We start from the raw sequence: 21,035 nt of genomic DNA, 5'->3' as shown, positions 1-21,035 counted from the left end.
AAGCTGTCTCACATGGGATGTTGAAAAACGACGACAACAAAAAAAAAAAAAAAAAAAAAAAAAGAAAGGAAAGACTAACGCAGCAGAGGTAAATAACGACAGTCTGATCGGCGCCCGGGCAGCGGCTCGCCTCCCCGCCGGAGCAGGTCCGGCTCCCGCAGGGAGGCGAGGACGCAGGGAACGCCCGCTCACCTGTTCTTCCTACCAATGCAGGTGGGGGAAAAGGGATAAAACATTTAAAATCTAGTCTATTTTAAAACAATAGCATGCAATACAGGCCTCCAGGGGAAACCTGCGCTGTTCCCTTTATTAGAAACTGGCCTAATGGTCTGGACAGCGGCTGCAGCCGTCTCGAGGTTTCCGGCTGCGCAGGGTGGGTCCGGGCTAGTGCAGCACAATGACAATTCTGAAGCAGGTTGCTCGGGTGCGAAAGCCTTCAGGAAAATCATTGTCGAGCTGCTTTCGAGGGGATCTGAGGCCGTTAGGATTTAAAAATAAACCAGCAGTCTGTACATTTTGGGTTTGGTTTGGTTTTTTTTTTTGGTTCGGTACAAATGGAATAAAGTTGGCTGCTTATACACCGTCAGTAAGTCTCAGATTTCAGAGCAGAGGGAGAGATGAAACAAACTTGTTTTGGGCACCTATTGGTAACAAAACTTTGTCCCTGCTTAACTCTCTGCCATCCCTCAGGAAGTGGAAAGCACATGTTTAGGTAGTGTAAGCCTTTTTCCTTTTATTTAGAATACCCTCTTTGTTTAAACAATATTCCCCCCCCAGATACAAAGTTCGGCCAGTAAAGATTACATGGAAACTGGAACACGCATCGTATGGAATACAAGATGCACCGGATGAGGAAGTTTAAAAACTTTCCGAGCGAAAAGTAGAACAAAGAAAAAAAGTCTCCTAACATTTTCCCAAAGGTTTCACTCTCCTGTCACACACACTCTCCAAATGACAGCTAGCAAATTCAACTCTGCAAAAAGAAAACAGAGCCCCGTCAATCGAGAGGAGAGAAAACAAGCCTCAAGGACACAAACTGCACCTTGGCCTGGGAGGAGCGATCGGTCCGGAGCGGCTGCGACCTCCGGCTCCTGCCCCACTCACCTATGTTAGCTTCTTGGCTTTGTTGTAGAGCGAATCCACTACTTTACTCATATTCTGAATAGTCTCGAGGGCGGCTTCGTAAGTTTTGTCTACGGGGGGTTCGTCGAAGATGATCAGGACTCCCTCGCCTTGGTCAAGGATGCCTGCGGACACAAAGCTGCGGTTACCAGTGTAACACTCGACAGATCGCATCTTCCAGCCAGTGGGAATTTAGGGATCTACCCGGCAAAGGGCCGGTCAGCTGTGCTGCGTTTGGAAGGGGCTCATGGGTTGTACCGGACTGGCTGACTGATTTCTGCCCGGACTGCACCAGCAGTAGCTTACCCAGGAAAAAAAAAAAAAATCATCCTGGAGCGGGGCCCGAGAAGACATCCAGGAGACGCTTACGCCTGCACGTTCCCTAACAGCTACCTTGCTCCTCGAGGCCCCTGCGCCCAGCAGGACGGCTCAGCACAGCACTGGAGCAAGGCAAAAAAAAAGCCATTTTATAATTAAACTATTTCCAAGTGCCAGATGGGCGCTGCAGCTGGGTTCTGTAATTTTTGAGCTACTATCTACCCAATATCCTTCTTTTAGCCATTCATCTTGCTCAGCTAGATCGAGAGGGCTTCCTAAATCAACACTAGGGACAACATAAACAAGGACAGAGCTGTTTCCTTCAGGGCTTATTAGAGAAGCAGCCTCCTGTGGTCCCAGACAAACTCGAACCAGTCAATTGTGCTGCGTGGGTGCCCCCCACCAACACACAAAACGCTCCCGACGCTGATCAGCCGGGAAAGGTGACACATGCTGCAGGAAGCTCCGAGGCAGAAGAGCACATCTTTGCTAGACAGCCCACCAGCGGGTCTCGCAACCGTCCTCAGACGCAGCCACGGCGAGTAAGGTCTTACGCGTGGCTTCTGATTTGGGAGAAGTTAAGCCTCGAGCTTAATGAAGGCAGATGGAAGGAGCAACAGGAACAGCCTTTGTGACAGCAGAGTAACAAATAAACCCACTGCTCAGTTCTCTTCCCATAGCGCGGGTTAACCTGCGCGCCTGCCATCTGAAGCGTCCGACAAGGACGCTCGAGGCTCGAAGGTGCGGTGATAAGGAGGAGGAGTGCAGCCACAGCTTGCTTACACGCGCCCTGGCCTGGGGCAGCAAAGCAGTCGAAGCTGAAGGATGCAGAGACTCACCATGAAACTTCTTGTCCAAGATCATCTGTGACAGTTTCCTTTCTACCTCAGCCTGAAATTGAAGCAGAAAAATTAGAAGTCTCCCGGAACTATATAAAGAAATGTGAATTTTACTACTCCACACTCAACAGCCCTGGCAGGACATAAGCACTGCTTCAAAGCAGCTATTGTATCACTGACCATGATGTCAGGACAGATCTCTCCTTGGACGCTGCTTTGATACTATCGTAAGCTTTAGATGACATCGGAAATTAAGCAGTAGCTTTTAATGATGAGAGCACCAGGATGTCTTGCCCTCTTGTTCCACAGAAGACGGTGTATCTGTCATTTCCTACAGGCATTACTCATTAGGGGATCTGCAGCACTCTAGCTTGGTTCAGCAAATATTTAGTCAAGCGTGGGCCAAGTTTCATTTAAGCCACTCGGTACTGAGCTGACCTCCGGCCCGGTGCCAGGCAAGGCCCCGCAGGAGTCAGCTCCTCTTCTGCTCTTGGGACAGAGGACACACACCGCAGTTAAGAAACAACTGCGGTCCAGCCTTTCCTCAAACTACTAAGTATGTATTAAATACCACGGGCTAGACTAGGAACAGACTGCTCTGATAGAAAAGGAGGATAGATGGTGTAACGACCATAAAGGCCAAGCTCAGGACACTTCAAACCTCTGGCCTTAATGGCAACACAGGACAAAAGCACTTTGGGACGCAACTGGCTGGGGCTACAGCAGATTTTCATACAACTTCATCTGGCTGGGATTATCTGTAAAGCAGTTGTTGCAACAGTCAATGTGACATATGCATCCCTAATGAAACTTCCACCAAAGTGATTAGCTGGATCCTGTATCTTAAGGGTCTAAGAAAGATTCCTCCGGGCACGCTCGCAAGGATTAAATGCAGGTCAACGGGGGAAGACTGAGCTGGTCACAACATGAGCTGTTATTACAGCAGAGGAAAATCTGTCTCCAATAAAAAGCAAGCGCTAACACAGGGAGTAAAACCCTTGTGAAGGAAGGCGATGTTACAGCAAAGTCTTAGCGCAGAGGAAGCCTGTCCGATGGCTCCTGGAAACTGTGTTAAAGTTAAGTTCCCAAGAGTGGTATTTGCCTGTAAATGTTGTGGAGCTGACCTGTCAGGTTTAATAGCCTGCATTTATTTCCCAGTGGCAACTGCCATTTGACCTCAATTCCTTTGCCCTCTTAAGATGTGCCACTAATTTCTAGTGATGTTCTTACCTTTGAGAGCTTGATGAGGCTGGATATGTGCTCAATCTATAAGAGAGACCAACAGAGTTAGTAAATCTTTAGCTGTACTTTTGACACGCAACATGGAGGTGTGGGGCTCTTCCAAGGAACAGCTCGAGGGCCTGTAAATGCTCTGGCCTAAAAATCTCCAGTGGCCTTCTCCGCTTTGCAGCTTCACGTCCTTCAGATTTCATATCCAATTTTAACTGAAGATGGACTAGACACCTAAAGCCATTTCACTCTGAAACATGAAGTAACATTTCTTCTCCAAGATTATTGCAGCTTTACCCACACCCTGTCAGAGCCCTTAAAAGCCAAACACTGTCACCTCCAGTGTTAAAAGCATGTTCACCTTTCAGCGTGCATAAGCGAAACAGGTGGAAAGGGCAATGACTCTGGAACGGGGTTTCCCAAAGCTCCCCTCAGCCCCCTCCTTATCATTTTTCAGCTGAACACGATGAACCCTGAGCTCTGGCAGCGCTGAGCAGCTCTGAGCAAGAGGTACTCTGTATGGAAACAAGTCCCTCGCCCACCAAGAGCAGGGGGCAGAGGTACCAGCATGTCGGTGTGCTTGCTGGAAACATTTACCTGTACTCTGGAGAAGGGTTCGATGACTCTGATCAGATTCTGTTCCAATAAGTTATCGTAGAGCTTAGCCAAGTGAGTGTTTATGATGGGGTCGTCCCTGAGCTCCACCTTATAGTCTGTCAGAGCCTGCGGAAGAACAAATAATTCAGGTAGCAACAGGTCTCCTGTCCTCAAGGCCCTGGGAGTATGAAATAGTCTTCCCTCCCTGCCCCGCGAAGTATCAGTGGTTAATCCAATCCCGTAACTCCGCTAAAAGGCCAGGAGGTCACGGCAGCCTTTCAAGCACGGTGCAGCAAGCATCTTTCATCTTTACACTGCTGGAGCTTAGCAAGCCCAAATCTCTGGATTACACTCAGGAGACAGCATGACAGGATTGTTCCCTGACATGGGAATCCTCTCCGTTATCTCTGTGGTGTTCTTGCTGAAGCCAGGAAAAAGTTTAGGAAGATATACATCCCAGTGAACAGCACCAAAAGTACAGGAAACTGTTTCTGAGTTCGGTCTCCCAAAAAAAAAAAAAGGAAAGAAAAAACCCAGTTTCAAGCAAGCTATTACTCCCCATGCTGCGAAAACCAAACTGGTTGATTATTGCGGGGTATTTGCTTGATGCACTGTTGCCTTCTATGAATGTTTTTATGGTTTCCTGCTGTGGAACATAGCAGCTCCTACGACTTTCCAAAACTGACATTTCTGAATGCTTTGTCCAGCCGGGCCCCATTTTTTAATCTGTCTCCTGACTCACCTTTTCAAAATCTGCCAGCGATCGGTTCTTACTGGCCTGTGCCACGCATTTTAGTGCTTCTGTCTGCAGAGAAAGAAAAGGAGAATAGGTTATTTTTCTGGATTCTCCTCTCAGTGCTATTATGCCAACTGTGCAGTATACTGAAAACGTGCTTAAGCAGCAAGCAGGAATGTTCCTTTTGCCACAAAGCCCTGTCAGTGTTACTTCAACACAGGCAGAGTAAGAACAGCTGCTAATGAGGAGAACATGCAGAACAGCTGCAGGACACAGCATGAAATCAGCTTCACAGAAACAAAGAACTCAAGTTTTGCAAGGTTTGAGAATACCAGCTGCAGTTCCTATCAGGTTGCAGGTTGGGAGCAAGTCTGATACAATTTTTAAGGAAAGCGCACATTTTGGCACTCGCTTAATGAACGTGGCCATTCTCACCCTTAGGCTGTGTTTCTGCCCTTCGGCATGCCACACCGCCTCTGCTGAGTGACAGAAGCACAGCGGAAGCCCTACAGATACCCCATCATGGACAGCATCAGAAAACGTTTCTTGTCTACCCCACAGCTGCTGAAACAAAGCGAGAGACCCAGCCAGAACCAAACTACCATATTTATACCAAGCAGAACAGCAACACCACCAGAAGAACAGTTTCCAAGTGGCAAGAGGCACCAGCGCATGAGAGGAGCAGGACAGCCCGGTGGCTACAGTGCACAAGGCTCAGGCTTCTGCTCCCGTGTCTCCCACCGAGCCGATCCCAAGGCTGCCCACTTTCTCTCTGCTCCCTAAGCTCAGATCCCACAGCTGCTGCAGGAACTTGTGATCACTGCTCTCTCAGGAGGACAGTGCAGGCAACAGCTGAGATTTCCTCCACGGCAGACTGCCCTCCTGCTCTGAAAAGGAGCCTCCCACCCAGCTGTCACTCAGGGGAAGGGGATGAAGCAGGACCAGGGCTGCCCTTCGTGATCCAGCAGGGATAATGCAGGGATATTCCCACTTCAGACTCCTTTCTACACACATACACTCACCGACCTCCTCTACTAAATAGCTTCCCCAGTCCCCTGTGAGGTAGGCGAGTATTAGCTGCTGCGTCAAAGTAAATAGCTGGCTGACCAAAGCCACCGAGGGCATCAGTGTGTAAGCCCGGCTCAGCCCCTGGCACGCTTGGCTTTTGGCCCTGTACTTTACATAAGCATCCCTGGCTTTAATCTGGGGGTGGCATTCACAGACTGGCAAGTTATCATGTCAGAATAAACAGTTGATTTAACAACTCTCCAGCTGCTTGGCTTCCACCTTACAGTCATCTAGGTCTCAAGCTGCTCAGCTACGCTGCTATGAATGGATTTTCAGGACTTGCGACGACGCCAGTAAAAACAATGAATAACTTGGATTTAAACACATCAGATCTATGGCTGCCGAGCAGTTGATGAGGGTTGAGACATGAGTACCTTACGGCATTAGGCATTTAGTAGTTCATGAGGAAAGCAGGGAGGAGAAAAACAGAAAATGAAGCGAGCAGGCCATATTTTCAGGTGGTGAAAACCACAGTACTCCCTTTGAAGGCAACTGACTTACGGTAATTACTTATGGTAATTTAATCAGTTCTGGACCTTGTTCAGGACACTCCGAAGTGAAGAGTATTTCGGTATGAAAAGACCAAAGTATTTGACAAAAACAATAACACAATGTTCTCAGAGATAACAGGAAGATAGAAAGGATTAAGTTTCTATACCTGTCTTCCTGCATACCGCAGAGCAAGCTTTCCGCTCACTAATGCTTGCACGTCTTCTGGGCTAGAGAGGGGAGGGAAGGCAAGAGAGCATTTACTCAACAACACAGTCAGCTTAAATCTAAGCGTGCCTCAAAAATTCCCAATTGATAGCAAATTACTACAATTCAGATAACATTGTATCAGAAGCATTGATGAGGTCATAAACAAACACAAACAGCAAAGCTTGTCTGTGAGTTCTTTCATTAGTTTAGAGTCTTATAAACAAAAAGCCTTTCCCATTTAAACGTAGGAAGTGTTCTTCGCAGAACCATTTGTCACGTACATGTTCAGCATGATTTTGCACAGCAACATGTATTTCAGTGCAGTGATGGCTTTTGGGTTGTCAATTGAATCATATCCCTCAAACGCCTCATAAAAATATGAATAGGCTGTTTTCCAGTCCTTCTCTTCTGCTGCATGGATAATACCTGTTGAGAGGAGCAAACAGGCAGGCATCAGCGGTAATTCAGAATGTGACCGGAAGAGAGCAGAACAATTTGGATGCCCAGCGCTTTATCTGGTACTTCAGTAAAGGGAATCCTTTCTTTCTAGCAGAACATCCATGCCCTCTCTTTAAGGGGACACGTTAAGACAGACAAGTTCAGGGCACTTCAGGCAAGTGCCTGCAAATTAGGTCAGGAACACTACAGGTGCACTGTCATGGTGTAATGCTGTAGGACCTAGGGAGGTTACGGACCCTCCACCACTGGAGGCTTTCAAAAACAGGCTGAAAACACACGTGTCAGGAACAATGTAGTTATAGCTGATCCTGCCTTGAGGCAGCTGGGCAGACTGGTAGGTATCTTGAGGTCCCACCTAGCATCATTTTCTATGATTCACTCAGGAAAGAACAAATATCAGTCAACTGATGCATCATGATGAGTCCTAGACTTTCCCCTTCCCCTGAAGGGCTTTACCTGACTGCATGTCTAACGCTGCTTGCAGCTTAGGTGGACAGTAGATTGCGTTGGCTGTAGTCCGTGCAGAGGTTAAGGCTGCTCTTGCTTTTGGCAGATTGCTCAGGGCATGGTAAGTCTTACTTTCTAACAGCTGCACTTCCACCAGCAATGCCTTGTCGTCCATCTTTTTCAATTCCCGAAGAAGCTGGGAGCCTAGCAGCGGGGAAGAACAAGAACCTTTGTAACCTCCTCTGCTATCAACAGCTTCACAAAACAAGCCTTTCCAGATGACACCCTTCTTCCCCCACAGCAGTCCTGACTTTGAGGAAGGGAGGCTGGGCTTACACAACCTGTTCTTCCAAGGAGGAACAAAGGAGAGGAAATAATAGCAGGTCAGTGTCAGTCCACAGCTGGAGAAGGATGAACCAGTTCAGTGTCAGAGGTGGAAGGGGGCAGTGAGGATACTTGGGTAAGGGGACAGCGCGTCTCTGCCACCTCATCGCAGGCAGCAGACACTCAGCAGAGTCAAGGGTGGGTTGTGCAGTTCAGACGGTCACGCTGGTACCCCTTCCCCAGATGACAGCATGATTTACCAACTCACATTCAGAGCTCCGAGCAAACCTGACGTACTGCCCGTTCCTGCATCATTCCCCTAGGCTGAGACCTGAGGATTTTCAAGCAACTCCTAAGAATATGGGACGAGGAAGGAATGTTTTAAGCACAAGACATCTACAGATCAAATTTAGGAGGTAGGAACAAACAGCCTGAGAAATGCCTAGATAAACTGTCACATTAAAGCCTTGTGAGGACAGAAAGAGCCAGCCTTAGAGGAAACTTCCCCTTCTTTCTCCCCCCGATATGAACTAAAGAGCTTGCTTAGGGCAAACAGAGATGAGAACCTCATCCTCACTTGCTGTGCTCAAAAGCTGAAAACCACAGCATAACTCAATGGAAGAAAATGGACTCTCCCTAGAAACATCCCGTAGAGACTCTGCTTGCACCTACTCCCCACGGCCGCGGACGTAACCGTGTCTTGGCCAGAAATGCTAGCACACAACGCTGACATCTCAACAGAGTTTTCAGAGAGGCTGTCCTATAGGTACAGGCCTTCACAACTCCCTAAGCAGTACCTCCATCATTAATTAACTTAATTAAGCATAGCTTTGGAGCATGGACTCTGATCAGTTTGAACCTGAGTTCATTACATATCCGTATGCAAACTAATTCTAACTTGCTATTGAATTCCATGCATCAGAGCACTTAACTCAATATTCTGATCGGACAGAAGTCGCCCAGGTGACTCGGGACATGACACGTCCTCTTGCCACCACACTGTTTCAGAAGTTACGGGTCCCTGGTGAGGCACCACCACTGCCCGGGTGAGCGCTGCTGTCCGTGTCAGCACGGCCGTGCCTCAGCGCTGCTCATACCCACGCGCTGAGCTGGCAGAGCGGTCTGTACAAACACCCTTTAGCCAGCTTAAACCTCATCTTACATTACCGCAGTCATTTGCAAAATGAGCATTTGGAAAGCACCAAAGGGAGTCGGGCCATGTAAGATGACCTGCTTTACTCTGCTTTGTAGCAGAGTAGGAGAGTTCACATGGTTCATTACCATATCTCAGGCGGTGCAGAAGCGAGTTCTTAAAGATTTACACTACTTTACAAGACCTTGTCTAATTACATCCGTAGAGGTTTGCCATTTCCTGGCATTACTACTGCTTTTATTGAGGCCGTATTTGAGCAAACTGAGGCACGCTGGTTTTTCCCTTCAACCTCTCTGACCGCAGCAGCGTACTACGTATGTTCCAGCAGGAGCCAAACCTGATGGCCTTCAACTGGATACAGCTCCTCTTTGCTTCCAAAATTATTTGAAATGAACAAATGGTGAGAACAAAGAGATCTCTTAAAAGTTTTTATCGCCAAGCTATAGTAAAATAGGGCAGATCTGGTACAGCACTGAGAAATTAATGCCCGAGTCCTACAAAACTTATCAAAGAACATGATTCTATGTGGTTGCTCCTTTCCCTCGTCAGCCTCACGACTAATTTCAAAGCACAGGACTGCTACCACCACCTAGCGGGAGACTCACCTAGCTGCAGCGCTTCTTGGTACCTCTTGGTATCGAAGTACAAAGAGACCAGCCTCGCCTGGAGAACAGAAAAGGGACTGCTGTGAGGAAAGCCAGAGAAAGGTAGCACAGACTCATTCTGCAAAATGAAACTTTATGTTCTCATCCGCACAGACGTCACTAAATTCGTTTGCGTTCATTACATCATAGGGTCCAATTCTGCAGGATCTACTGTTGGGAAGATTGGCTAGATCTAAGCACAGCGGGTAAAATCCTGCCTACTCAGGGAGTCGCTAACTTCAGCCTAATTGTTATCGCCCCTCCATTACACGTACAAAGATCTGGGCACCACACTACAACTTCGCTACTTTTATAGGTATTAAATCTGATAAAGGGAAGATGCTGTCACACAGGTTTGGGATCCGCCACGTAACATACCTCCAGAGCCTGGCGTAGGAAAGTCCTCTTCTCTGATTTGGCCCATTCAATACACTCTAAACACAGGTCAACCTTAAAGGGAGCAGAAAGAAATTTGTAAAGCCTTCTGCTGCCCCTCTTTAAAACAGCAGTATGGCTCAATCATTTCCTCCAAAGCAACAAAAATACAACAAAGCCTGAATCTCCACAACATAGTTTAAGAAAATAAGTCATTCCTGACTGAACAGCAGCATTGCTAAACATCAAATCGGCTTTACTTTAAAGCGAGCCTGGAGATTAGCCTTCATCATTAGTGCCTACCCCAAACGTCTCTGCACGACACCGTTAATGTCACCAGGGTAAAGCGTAGCTCACCGTTGGCGAGAACCGCAGCTCAAGAGCGGAAGGTTAAGCGACTTCTCTTCAACAAGGACTGACGGGTAACCACACACGATGCACTGCAGCCTCAGGCTGCATCACGGTGACACCAGAGTTTCAACTCACAGAAATGTTGCACATAGTTTGTGCTTCATATCTGCATACTCTATTTGCTAGATTAACTTCCTGCACTTTGTAACAGCATTCATAGTATTATAGTACTTATAATACATACTGCAAGAGAAAGTAAGGCTCAGAAGGCAAGAAGGTTTCGTTTAAGCTTTAGCCCTCACAAAAAACCCCCAACAGACCACCTTCTTCAGTTGCTTTTCTAACACATTTGGCTTCCAATAACTTTTTCTGACCACCAGGGACAATCCTCCCACACCGGAATATGAAAATAAAGATTTGGCTTCCAAAGTTTCACCAGTTAAAGTTACTGCTGAAATCCTAACAGCACTTCTTAAACAGCTGTGGTTTTGTTTGAAATAAAAACATCTGGATACATGAGAACTGATTCTGCCTTAGGGTAAGGGATGAACTAAAAGACTTTGAGGTCCCTTCCAGCGTGTTTTGCACCATTTCATTTAGCCGTGGAGAGAACTGTATTTTCAATTGCTCTAGAAAGAAAGGAAAATGAAGTGCACGTGTTTTAGGGCCTCAATATGTCAGACCACGTATGTCCTTTAGCAGTACAAAGCAACAGAGGTGCTGGGCTCCACTATTTACAATATAAATTAGGTGCCAGGAGCCAGTCAGTAAGTGACACTGGATGTTTTATCTACCACTTCAAAGCAAGAGTAAAGGAACCCAATGGCTTCTCATATCTTTAAGACTGCTGAGATTCCCTTGATGAATAAAGCAGTCATGTTCCACCCCAATTTGAAGAGGGTGTCGATTTAGTACTGGCCAATAATACACATACGCTATCCTGAGGTGCTAGGCCAGGAACGCCTTCTCCCAAAATCTCTGGATCGCAGCTCTCTCTGGAGCAGCTCTGTAGCTGTACTATACTGCAGGATTTGTCAGCTCCTTGTCACTGCTTATTAAACGGGGACATTTTATGAAAAGCCATTATGAAGTTGCAATTTATTGCACAGTGATAGCTGGAGCATTAGGAGCCGGAGAAATCTCTAATTTCATTGCTTTACGGGACTCCTGGGAGTCTTCTTAATATACGTTACACCGAGGAAGCAAATGTCCCTCTGAACATTTCTGAGGTGCTGAAAGTATTCAGGATTACTGCATCAAGAACCCCACGTGTTTAGGTGTTATAATTCTTTAAGGTTTTGGGTTTGGCTTCTGAATATGCTTGAAAGCAAACGGTTTGACTAACTGGACCATATTTCCATTGCTGTTACTCCAAGTTCTTCCCCTGCCATAATACGCCACATTTTGGGATTGCATCCAAATATTGTCATTTACACCAGGTTAGCTTTAGAAAAACTCTGAGGCTGCTCATTTTCTCCTGACCCCTTTAGGGGTTCCCTTCTCACCTGCACATCCCACCCCGCTTCCCTTAATTTCTTCTGTTAAAGAAGAGGGGCAAAAGATTCCCTCTGTCACCGTGTACAGTAACGTGACAGGCAAGCCACAGCAACTGAACAGCAAACAAAGAACTTTTGCTAGATTACCTTAACTACAGAATGATACTTGTGCACTGGCTAACGAGAATGCCACCTGCCTCTCAACATGGCAGAACCTCTTCCAGGCTGTAATTTGCCAGTCGCTGTGCGTAGTGTTCCGTGGGCTTTGTCCTTAACCTGTTGCTCAGACCCTCCCTTCCTCCCCTTGCCATCTAACAACCCATACTACTGCAGGTCAGCGCCGCTTCTAAGTGGCTCCTCATCATTTACATTTACAAGTTGCCCCTGTCCTTCTCCCATTCCCAAATAACCAAGTCGTGGGGAAAGAAAAAGAAAAATAAAAGAAAACCAACTGTATTCTAGGGAGCTCATGAGAATGGAGTAAATCCTAACTGGGGACTACCTTAGACCAAATGGGTTTTCTAGTGGAGAATTTCATCCACTAGAAGTAGTTTACACTTGGTAGCTGCAAAACCTTTTCCGCTCCCACCTCAGGAGTAACCTTCATGCCTCAGAAGCCCTCTGCAGAGTAAGATGCCCACCGCACTGTGTCCCCATGCAATGCACCTTCATGTCTCCAGTTGCAAGATGCTAAGCAGTACTCACCGGCTAATCCCACCAACTCCTGACCAGACCGTGAACGCTCCCTCCTGCAGCTCCGCACCATCACACGCTGCCCCCACCTTTCCACTAGACCGAGCTCCCTGGAACAGGCGCAGCACCTCTCGTACCCTGAACGCTAATCGCGCTACAAAATACCACTAGTGCTGCGCATCTAACAGCAAGCAACACAAATCGAAGAAAAATGCCCAGGGTGAGAGCTACTCCTAACCTGCAGCAGGATGAGGCTTGCAGAAAAGCATGGTTACGAGTGAATTAAATTATCTAATGTTTTATTAATAGAATATAACCAAATGCATTAAATTAATGTTTCCCGACATGAATAATTCTTCAGTGTGAAGCAAAGTAGGTCAGATAATGGTGTTACAGGCTTTTGAGGAACGCACTAGTGTGAAATGTAAAGCTCACCTCCTGTCCTGTTGCTGCCTCCATATCAAGGAAGAGATCGAGCAGAGATCGGACTAGGCGGGCTGCCTTTGCTTTGCTGATGGAGTTCAAGAAGGGTCGAACGTACTTCAGAAGTCCTCCCAGCTCTGTATGCAAGAAAAACCAAATCATGAAATACAACCCCACAGCCAAAGTTACACCGCAGCTGGAGTACGCAACACACCTATACACAGCAGTATTTATTACACCAAACATTTTATAAGCAGTCTCTCAACATCATTTACAGGAAAAGAGCGATAAACGTCACCTGAAGAAATGCCTTGCAGTAAACACGAGGACTGGCAAAGGTGACTGTTGGGCTCCAGTCTTACCCGCACCGCATACGTTTCCCGTTACTCCAGTTCGCCCAATTACACCACCATTTGTAACTACACTTGCCTCAGGCACGTTTTAAAAATGTAAGCATCTGCTAAATGCTTTGAGACTTTTCTATAAAATGGGCAATGGATTTTATAGTTTAAGTATGTTTTTATTAACTCACGGTTTGACGTTTTAATCTGCCATACCTAACCAGCCCTAGAAAGTCAGATACACCCCGCGCTCCACTGCTGAAAAAATGACATTTCTCAACACTTCAACTGCCCACACTAGCTAGTTAGATCTTACCTTACTTAACTAGACTGCTGTTTCTACTAGTCTCCTGACTAGTTTACAGTTACAAAGCTACCCTCAAGCTCACAAAGGAAAAGTCTTCCTTTAAGGAAGAAACACACTAAAAACGTCATTCCTGCAGAGCAGAGGAAAGCAGCAGTCAACGTCACAGCAGTTTCAGGACCCGGCGTTCGCAGAAGCAGAAGGGAGTTACGTGTTGGAGTTGCACAGCACAAGTTAAAAGTCTTCTCCTGCGATGAACACCACACGGCCGGCGGGCCGGGTTGCAGCAATGCCTGTTTACAGCCGGTGGAAGACGACACTTCCAGCAGACGAGCACCGCGCCAGCGCAGGCTCCAGCGCCGACTCAAAGTCGTGGGGCCGTACACGGAAATCACAGCTTATTTGCCCCAGGATTTTAAGTCTCACCCAAACATCGGCTAGTTCTTGCACAAGATTTGACAGTAAAAAAAACCAAAACAAAACCTGTAATGAGTATTTCGGAAATCTTCGATATATGCTATACCAAACTGGTATCAGAATCAAAACTAAAATAAGAGACTAACCTAGTTTTATTTCAATTAGTGTATGGAGGAGCATCAGCAGAATTTCAGTTTGGGAGGATTCCAATAAACACAGTTGAAAACAAGGTTTCTTTCCTATTTCATTTAGCAGCAATGCAAAAGAATTGTTATAAGAACGTCTTAATAATATCTAAATGTTATTCCTTATATTTTTTACTTTTTCAACCTATTTATTTTAAAAGTTTAATCAAGCTCAGTACAACACATTTCTTACACTGTTGATAATCAGAACTCAGAGCGTGTTCCAATCCAATCGCTCAAGGTGATGTACTGACATTTTTATACATGTGAAAGCACAGTTTTAGAAAAAATAAAACTTATCTCAAGTACGCCCTGAATCCTTAGAGAAGCCTTATTTTCCAAAACGCAGTACAACAGATCCTGACTTTCTACAATGAACCACTTGGATTTTGTACAGGGAATAAGACGCTATGACTGCCATGCCTAAGATTTCATACTTTTACTTTCTGTCTGAGGATAAATGGGCAGGTTTTTCTAGAGCTGAGGTACAGCTACTTTGATATCCAAGATTGAGCCCTGCTGACCGACAGTGTCAATCAGCACCCAGCTTTTACTCAACAAGGAACTGTTACCCACTGCCCTGTGGCAGACTGTGACTTTACCCACGCCGCCTTTGCTCTGAGGACCACTCAATCTGCAAGACCACTCATGGATGCAAATCCCCATCGTTTTAATCAAACACTTTTGTTTCACATACAGTAAACAAACTACCAGGACAGCAGCAGACAGCTGCTTCCAACGCATCAGTTTTGCGCAGAGCTACGCTCAAGCATCCTTCCTCTCGACGCAAGCCGAGAAAGGTGGCCTCCAGATCACCTTGCTGGGCTCGGAAGAGCAGCAGCAGTGAAGCTGGGGTTGCCCCAAAGCTGGTTCTTGTGCCTTTCCCTGATACAACTAACACAAGCGCTTGAAAACACTGCACTCAACACAGGGAACAAATCTGCTTCTCATCAGGTCACAGCACTGTATCCTTAGCTTTGAGCTCTGTAACTAAGAATTTGCCAGTCTTTCAGTTTGCCTTATCGAGGCAGCGAGACTCTCTCCAAGATGCATCAACTCTTAAGCACTAAGGTACTTCATGCTGTGCATCGCTGCTTCTCGGGACCAACTGAATCATGGTTGTAGTGCACAACACGCTCTTCCACATGGGAGAGGAACTTTAGAAGAAAAGAAAAGGAAAAAAAAAAAATCACATGAAATATACTGCAGTACTTATCCTTCCATTGACTTGCTCAACAGCTGCCTGAGAATTCACTAGAAAGCAGACCCAAAGTCAACAGCTAGAATATCCCTACATTTTGCAAACTACACAATTAGACATGCAAGCTCAAAGTTCCCATAGAAATTTCTTTCTTACCAATGCAACTGTCAACTATTTTTAGGACTTTTTTTTTTTTTTTAAGTAAATGCAGCGCTTGGTAACAGTGTGATTGACAGCTCTAGAGAAGTGATGAGCAGCCACTCTGGAAAATGAAGTCTGCTGCTCATCCTCAGAGAAAGTGCTTCTACAAGCTAGCGTGCCACGTACCCGAATACCTGATCCGAGTTATTCCAATCCTATAGTTTTAAGCAATGCTATAAAAATCTAGAACTGTCCTAAAAGAAAGTAATTAATCTACTATTTCAATCCTTAATCTCTATTGAACAGATAAAGAGGGTCATTTGTATTACTGTTATTTTTTTTAAACAAAGGCTGTAGTTCACTAGAGGTTAGTCCTCTAAAAACTACAGATTCATTTTGTTTATACTCTCAGCCAGTCAGCAGCGCAGCAGTTGTAACTTTCAAATCCCACCAAACCGCAGCTGATTTCTTCCCCAGGCTGCAGCTCAGACCCTTTCATCTCTGGGAAGTTATCGCTTGAAAATAGCCAACGAGCCACCGCAACACCTAGAACTAGAAAGAAATTCCACTAGGTAAAACTAAAACGCACGCAGCAAAAGCTACAATGATGAGATCCATTTCATTCGGGCCAGAAACCGCACAGTCTCAGTAATTTCCTCGTCAGGTTTAGCAGCACTGGATTCACGCCCCTTGGACGTGAAGATCTGCGCGTCCGCCTGGTGCTAGCACCTTTGCCCAGTTGCGCCTGCTGAAGGTGTCACCGCTCGGCACTGCTACTAGTCTGCTTCACCCTAGAAAGCAGACAGAAAGGGAAGGTGCCAGTGTCTTGCCCGCAGGACTAGCACATCTCTAAGCTGCGGTATCGCCTTTCTTCATCCCGCAGCTTCACCGCAGATCTCCAGAAAGCACAACCTGGTGACCTCGCTCCGAGCTACACATACGCAACTGGCTTCTCAGTGCTGCCAGATTCAGTTTCTTCTATTCAGAATACAGTTGCTCTGCAGTTTAGTGTTCCCTTTAACACGTTTCAAACACATTTCACATTTGCTCCTTTGTAAACCTGGTTTTGATGAGTTAACATTGTCATTTTCAATTACTTAGCCCTCCCCTTAGAAAAAAATATTAGCTAGCCACCTTCCGAGAATACACTGAAGTTCTTTATACTCCTGTAAGACTCGGGCTTAAATTCAAAACTACTCCAAGTTCTGCAGCGGTAAGGAGGCCATCACGCACCTAACAACTCTTCTCTCAGGCTCACGCACACCAGCAGCACATCCACACATTTACTTGAAGAGACTCTTCTGACAATTTCCCTCTTTTTAGCCCAAACACACACATCTTCCTTGGAGCAGGAGCAAAGCCACGTTCAGTCATCTCTACAGAAGCAAACATCAGAGTGCAAAGGGCACCCGTGCAGCACAGACACCTGCACCTCAGTTAACCGACTTGAGGTCCTTTAATATGCAATTAGAAACGGGCACTTGTACAGCAGGCTGCGTTTGTCCTGCTCCAAATTCTTACTTTAGGAAGAGATGAATCGCGTGCTGAAGGGCTTATTTTTCTCCACTAACTATAAAAGCAGTCCACTCTAGGAAATCGGACGTGGACACCTCTAGTTAGGTGAGATGAATAGCACCCTTGTTTCCAGCACTGCTCTAAGTGCAAGTACTCTGTCACAAGCTCCGTTCAATTGCAAATCACCATGGGATCAGTGTCCAGAATGCTCAAACACGTGTAGACGTGGGTAGATCAGTTAAATGGCCAAATCAAAACAGATGTTTACGAAGACTGGACAGTAGGACACCAAGCGTGCATTTCAGAATAAATATAAAACCGTGATCTCGATCAGCTGCTGAGACCCCATACTGCTTTCCATGAACTACTCTAACATTAGGTCTGGCATCTCCGTCAAATTTCGGTTTGATTAAACCTTCTGCTGGCCTGTTTTCCCCAACCAGTTTCAGACTGTTAAAAGCACACACGCTTCACTTCACATTCTGAATTATTGTTGTGCACAGTTAGAAAACATCAGGGCTATACCATGGCCAACTGTCTGCCACGGACAGAACGCTCTTTGTACAGACGCGGTGTATCAGCTCCTAAAATGCTTGAGGTGAAAGGTGCTCCAGAAAAGGCAAAAGCATTCTTCAGCAAAAGAAACAAAACTAAACCGCTGAGTACAAAATAACAGACACACTGCCTTGAGCTTTCCAGGAAACAGAAGACGTGAACAGATTCAACTCAAAAATCGTTGAATAGAGAACTTTACTCCATTTTTGTCCTTTCACACATTCACAATTGAAGGACTGTCAAGTCTTGCTCTTGTGAGGAGCTGGGCAAGGATTTTCTGACGTAACATTTCAGCAGATAAATCAACTAATTGAGAAAGAAGCTGCTGGTGAGAAAGGACTTTGTGGGACAAACTTTCCAGTTTGAAACAAGACTCTGAGATTAAACAAGACAAACTTCTCATCTCAAACATGGTAACTTAACAAAACTTTAGTCACTTGTACTAAAACGGCCACGCATCAAACGGTCACAAAATAAACTGTCCAATGCATCAGCAGTCTTTTGAAATACTGGGCCAACTAACACAAGATTAATATTTTATGGTATTTATCTAGTTTTTTAGTTTCTGTCTTGTCTCTGAGAGAACATTCCTGCCAAAGCCTGCTTTTACTTCTATCCTGTTAAATAAGGAGACTAAATTCATTTGAATGTCTGCATCTTACACGATACCTCAGTTACTTTTTTCAGGCTCACCTTCTGCCTGCCCAGTCTTGGCCAAAAGCGACCCCAGTTCCAGGATGCTCTGCTCTTTGACTTGCACCGCTTCTTCATCATTTTCCTGGACATCGCGTTTCACTGGAAAAGAGTGGAAAAGTTACCTTTAGTTCTATTTCAGTTAGAAGATAATCATTACTAGTCAGCTCCTGGAAAGGCACCAAAAAAAGCAAGTGTTATAGCAGGCAATAGTGAATTCAGCCTGGCCTGTGAGATCTGGAAAGCAGATTATGTGAAAAGTTCAGATGCACAGTTTATAGAGCGCGCTTCGTCTATACTTCACGAAGGCGTTAATCCAGCTGATAGGTGCAACTGCATGCCCCAACTTGACTATAATTTAAGTTTTGAAGTAGTCTCATTAAGCTTATTCAGCTGTTCAAGTTTTACTTAAAAAACACCACCACCCAACAGACCTTCTCCCACTGAAGCCACAAAAACAAATAAAAGAAATTTAATGGGATTTCCGGGGTTGGATATTCCAGTATCGGGATTTCTGATGTTGCTGCTTCGTGTATTAAGTTGCGATCCTGTGGTCAAAACGTAGCACAGGAGCAACATAGGCTCGGTGAGCTGGGTACGTCTGCCCGCTTCGCTCAGGAGCGGACCAGGTGTTACAACCACTGCAGGAGTCAGTGGTCCTTCCCACACGGAACTCTTGACGATCGAATCGACACTCTGTGTACCAACATGAGTAACTCTGGCTCTGAAGTAGGTAGAAGGGCCAAACGACATACAGCAGCACCAAACCTGTGTTTACACAACACCAATTTCATGTAAGTTATCCACAAAACAACATGCTTTCTTCCCTGCCACCTGCTACCGTGTAAATATTCATCTCCACCATCCCCTGCGCAGGTGACTTCTTCCAACTTCTACACAAACAAAGCCAAAATCCACTGCCCAGCCCTACAGAGGGAACCGAAATCCTCCACGCCGCCCCTGCGCGCAGGCTGCGGCTTTCAGTCTCCACGATTTAACACATGCAGTGTCAAAAGCAAAGCAACTTTGCTCTCAAGCAGAAAAGTACCGCGCTCTGCACTGCTCCAGCTTACACCAACCGGCAACACGAGCTGTCACTCCTGACTGAGCCTGACCGGACGGGAAGTTGTAGGTGTGCTGACAGGCTTGAGACACCAACTGCTGATTAACCAGACAAACACCGAGAGAGGCGAGCGACTTTTAAAGACCATACAGCAATTCCAATTTCAAGGTCTAACACCAGGAAACATTTATTTGCCCAACACAGTGGGGTGACAGCAGGTCACAGCATCTTTTCAGAAACCACTATATCTCACAAGAATGCAGAATTACTCTTTTATACACCAGTTTCTAAGGCACCCGCTCTCCCTACCCTGTATGCCCCGACCCCCAAATATAGAGGGATGCCCACGTTATGCCTATGAACTGCTTTATAGCACCAGCATCTCCTTGGCACTGCTAAATGTCCAGGACGGCCCGACAAGGTAACTGCTGCAAACAGCATCTGTCTTGAAACAAGCAGAGGTAAAAACTCCAGACACAGCACGCAGGAAAACTCCTGAAAACTTTCTGTGTAGCGCCAAGAAGGCAATTTAAATAGCGGCTTGTACGTCGGTGCTGTAAGAGGAAACATCACTTCCAGCAGAGTTTTCTCATCCTCCAGCACGCCGAGCACCCGCTGCAGGCCGCCGCTACCAGCACAACACCCAGACGCTGTAACACCACAACCGAAAAACCCCAGAAGCAAACAGCCGGTACCGGCAGGCTCCCGCCCGCCCCGCTGCCCGCACAGCCCCCGTCCACGCCGCTCCCCGGGCCCCACGGCAGGCGAGGTCACACGCCGCTGCCTCTGCCTGCACCCGGGGCAAGGCCGCCTCGAACGGGGGCGAGCAGCCGGCCCGAGCGGCGGGGCTCCGCTGACAGGCTCCCCGAGCGGGGCTCCGCCGCGGCCGCCCACTTCACGCCGGCAGCTCCCGGCCGCCCGGGCCCGCGGGGCCCTCACGGGCGGCGGGCAGCGGCACGGCGCCGGCCCGCGGTGCGGCTGGAGGACCCGCGTCGGTGGAGCGGGCCGGGCCGGAGCCGGCGGAGCGGGCCCAGGCCTCGCTCCCGTCCGGCTCGCACGGTGAGTCAGCAGCCGGCGGCGGCAGCGGGCGGGAGGCGGCGGCGGGCGGCCGGGGGCGGGCGGCGGGGCGGGAGCGGCCGGCGGCGCCTCACCTATGGAGTGGAGGATGCCGATGGAGGCCTCGCGGTCGGTGGAGAGCAGGGACTGCGCACGCTGGAACTCCAGCACCGCCGCCGCCGCCATCTTACCGCTCCCTCACTCCCTCCTCAGCGCCAGACCGGAAGCGGCCGGCGGAGGCCACGCCCCCTTCCGGCCGCGAGGCATGGCGGGAGCCGTAGTCCTAGCGCGGACGGCGGGGGGCGTGGCCTGCGAGGGGGCGTGGTCGGGGCGGGGGCCGGGGGGGGCAGGGGGGCGCCGGGGGGCCCCGTTCGGGGTCCTGGGCACCGGGGGGCGGCGTGGGGCACCCGGGGGCCCCGCTGTGGCTGGGGGGGGGGAGCGCTGGCGTCCCGCCCACGACACCCCCACAGCCGTGGGCAGCGCTGGAGGGGAGGGGGCCGGAGCGCGGCCCCCCGAGGGACCCCACCGACGGGCCCGTCCTCCCTGCGGGCCCCCGGGGCTCCCCCTCCCCGCCGCCCCCCGGCAGCGGA

At 47.7% G+C, this 21,035-nt stretch overlaps 1 protein-coding gene across 3 annotated transcripts; it reads right to left on the bottom strand.

Moving 5' to 3' along the window:
* Positions 1 to 521: 521 nt before the first annotated feature.
* PSMD11 (proteasome 26S subunit, non-ATPase 11) lies at positions 522 to 20,641 on the bottom strand. Of its 3 annotated transcripts, none has more exons than XM_075722702.1 (15): positions 20,541 to 20,641; positions 18,327 to 18,428; positions 12,987 to 13,111; positions 10,015 to 10,086; positions 9,598 to 9,655; positions 7,525 to 7,719; positions 6,891 to 7,035; positions 6,569 to 6,629; positions 5,278 to 5,406; positions 4,849 to 4,911; positions 4,107 to 4,232; positions 3,510 to 3,545; positions 2,280 to 2,331; positions 1,105 to 1,247; positions 522 to 973 (listed from the first exon to the last, which is right to left on the bottom strand). In XM_075722702.1, exons 1-14 carry the CDS (start codon positions 20,629 to 20,631, stop codon positions 1,105 to 1,107), a joined length of 1,398 nt encoding a protein of 465 aa, XP_075578817.1. In that variant the 5' UTR covers positions 20,632 to 20,641; the 3' UTR covers positions 522 to 973. The 3 variants fall into 3 exon arrangements, with proteins under 3 accessions (XP_075578817.1, XP_075578818.1, XP_075578819.1); XM_075722703.1 differs by having other exon boundaries at positions 5,278 to 5,403; XM_075722704.1 differs by lacking the exon at positions 5,278 to 5,406.
* Positions 20,642 to 21,035: the final 394 nt, after the last annotated feature.

This window comes from Pelecanus crispus, chromosome 18 (assembly GCF_030463565.1).
Source record: "Pelecanus crispus isolate bPelCri1 chromosome 18, bPelCri1.pri, whole genome shotgun sequence".
NCBI lineage: Eukaryota > Metazoa > Chordata > Aves > Pelecaniformes > Pelecanidae > Pelecanus > Pelecanus crispus.
Note: the sequence above shows the minus strand (reverse complement) of the source record. Positions and strands in the feature narration are given on the sequence as shown.

Excerpts from the sequence above, each read along its gene's own strand:
- PSMD11 (XM_075722702.1), bottom strand. The coding sequence starts at position 20,631 with ATGGCGGCGGCGGCGGTGCTGGAGTTCCAGCGTGCGCAGTCCCTGCTC. Across the intron at positions 5,407-6,568 it reads TGCGGTATGCAGGAAGACAG|CAGCTGTGGGGTAGACAAGA; the intron begins GTATAGAAACTT and ends GCTTTGTTTCAG. Across the intron at positions 3,546-4,106 it reads AACCCTTCTCCAGAGTACAG|ATTGAGCACATATCCAGCCT; the intron begins GTAAATGTTTCC and ends TCTCTCTTATAG.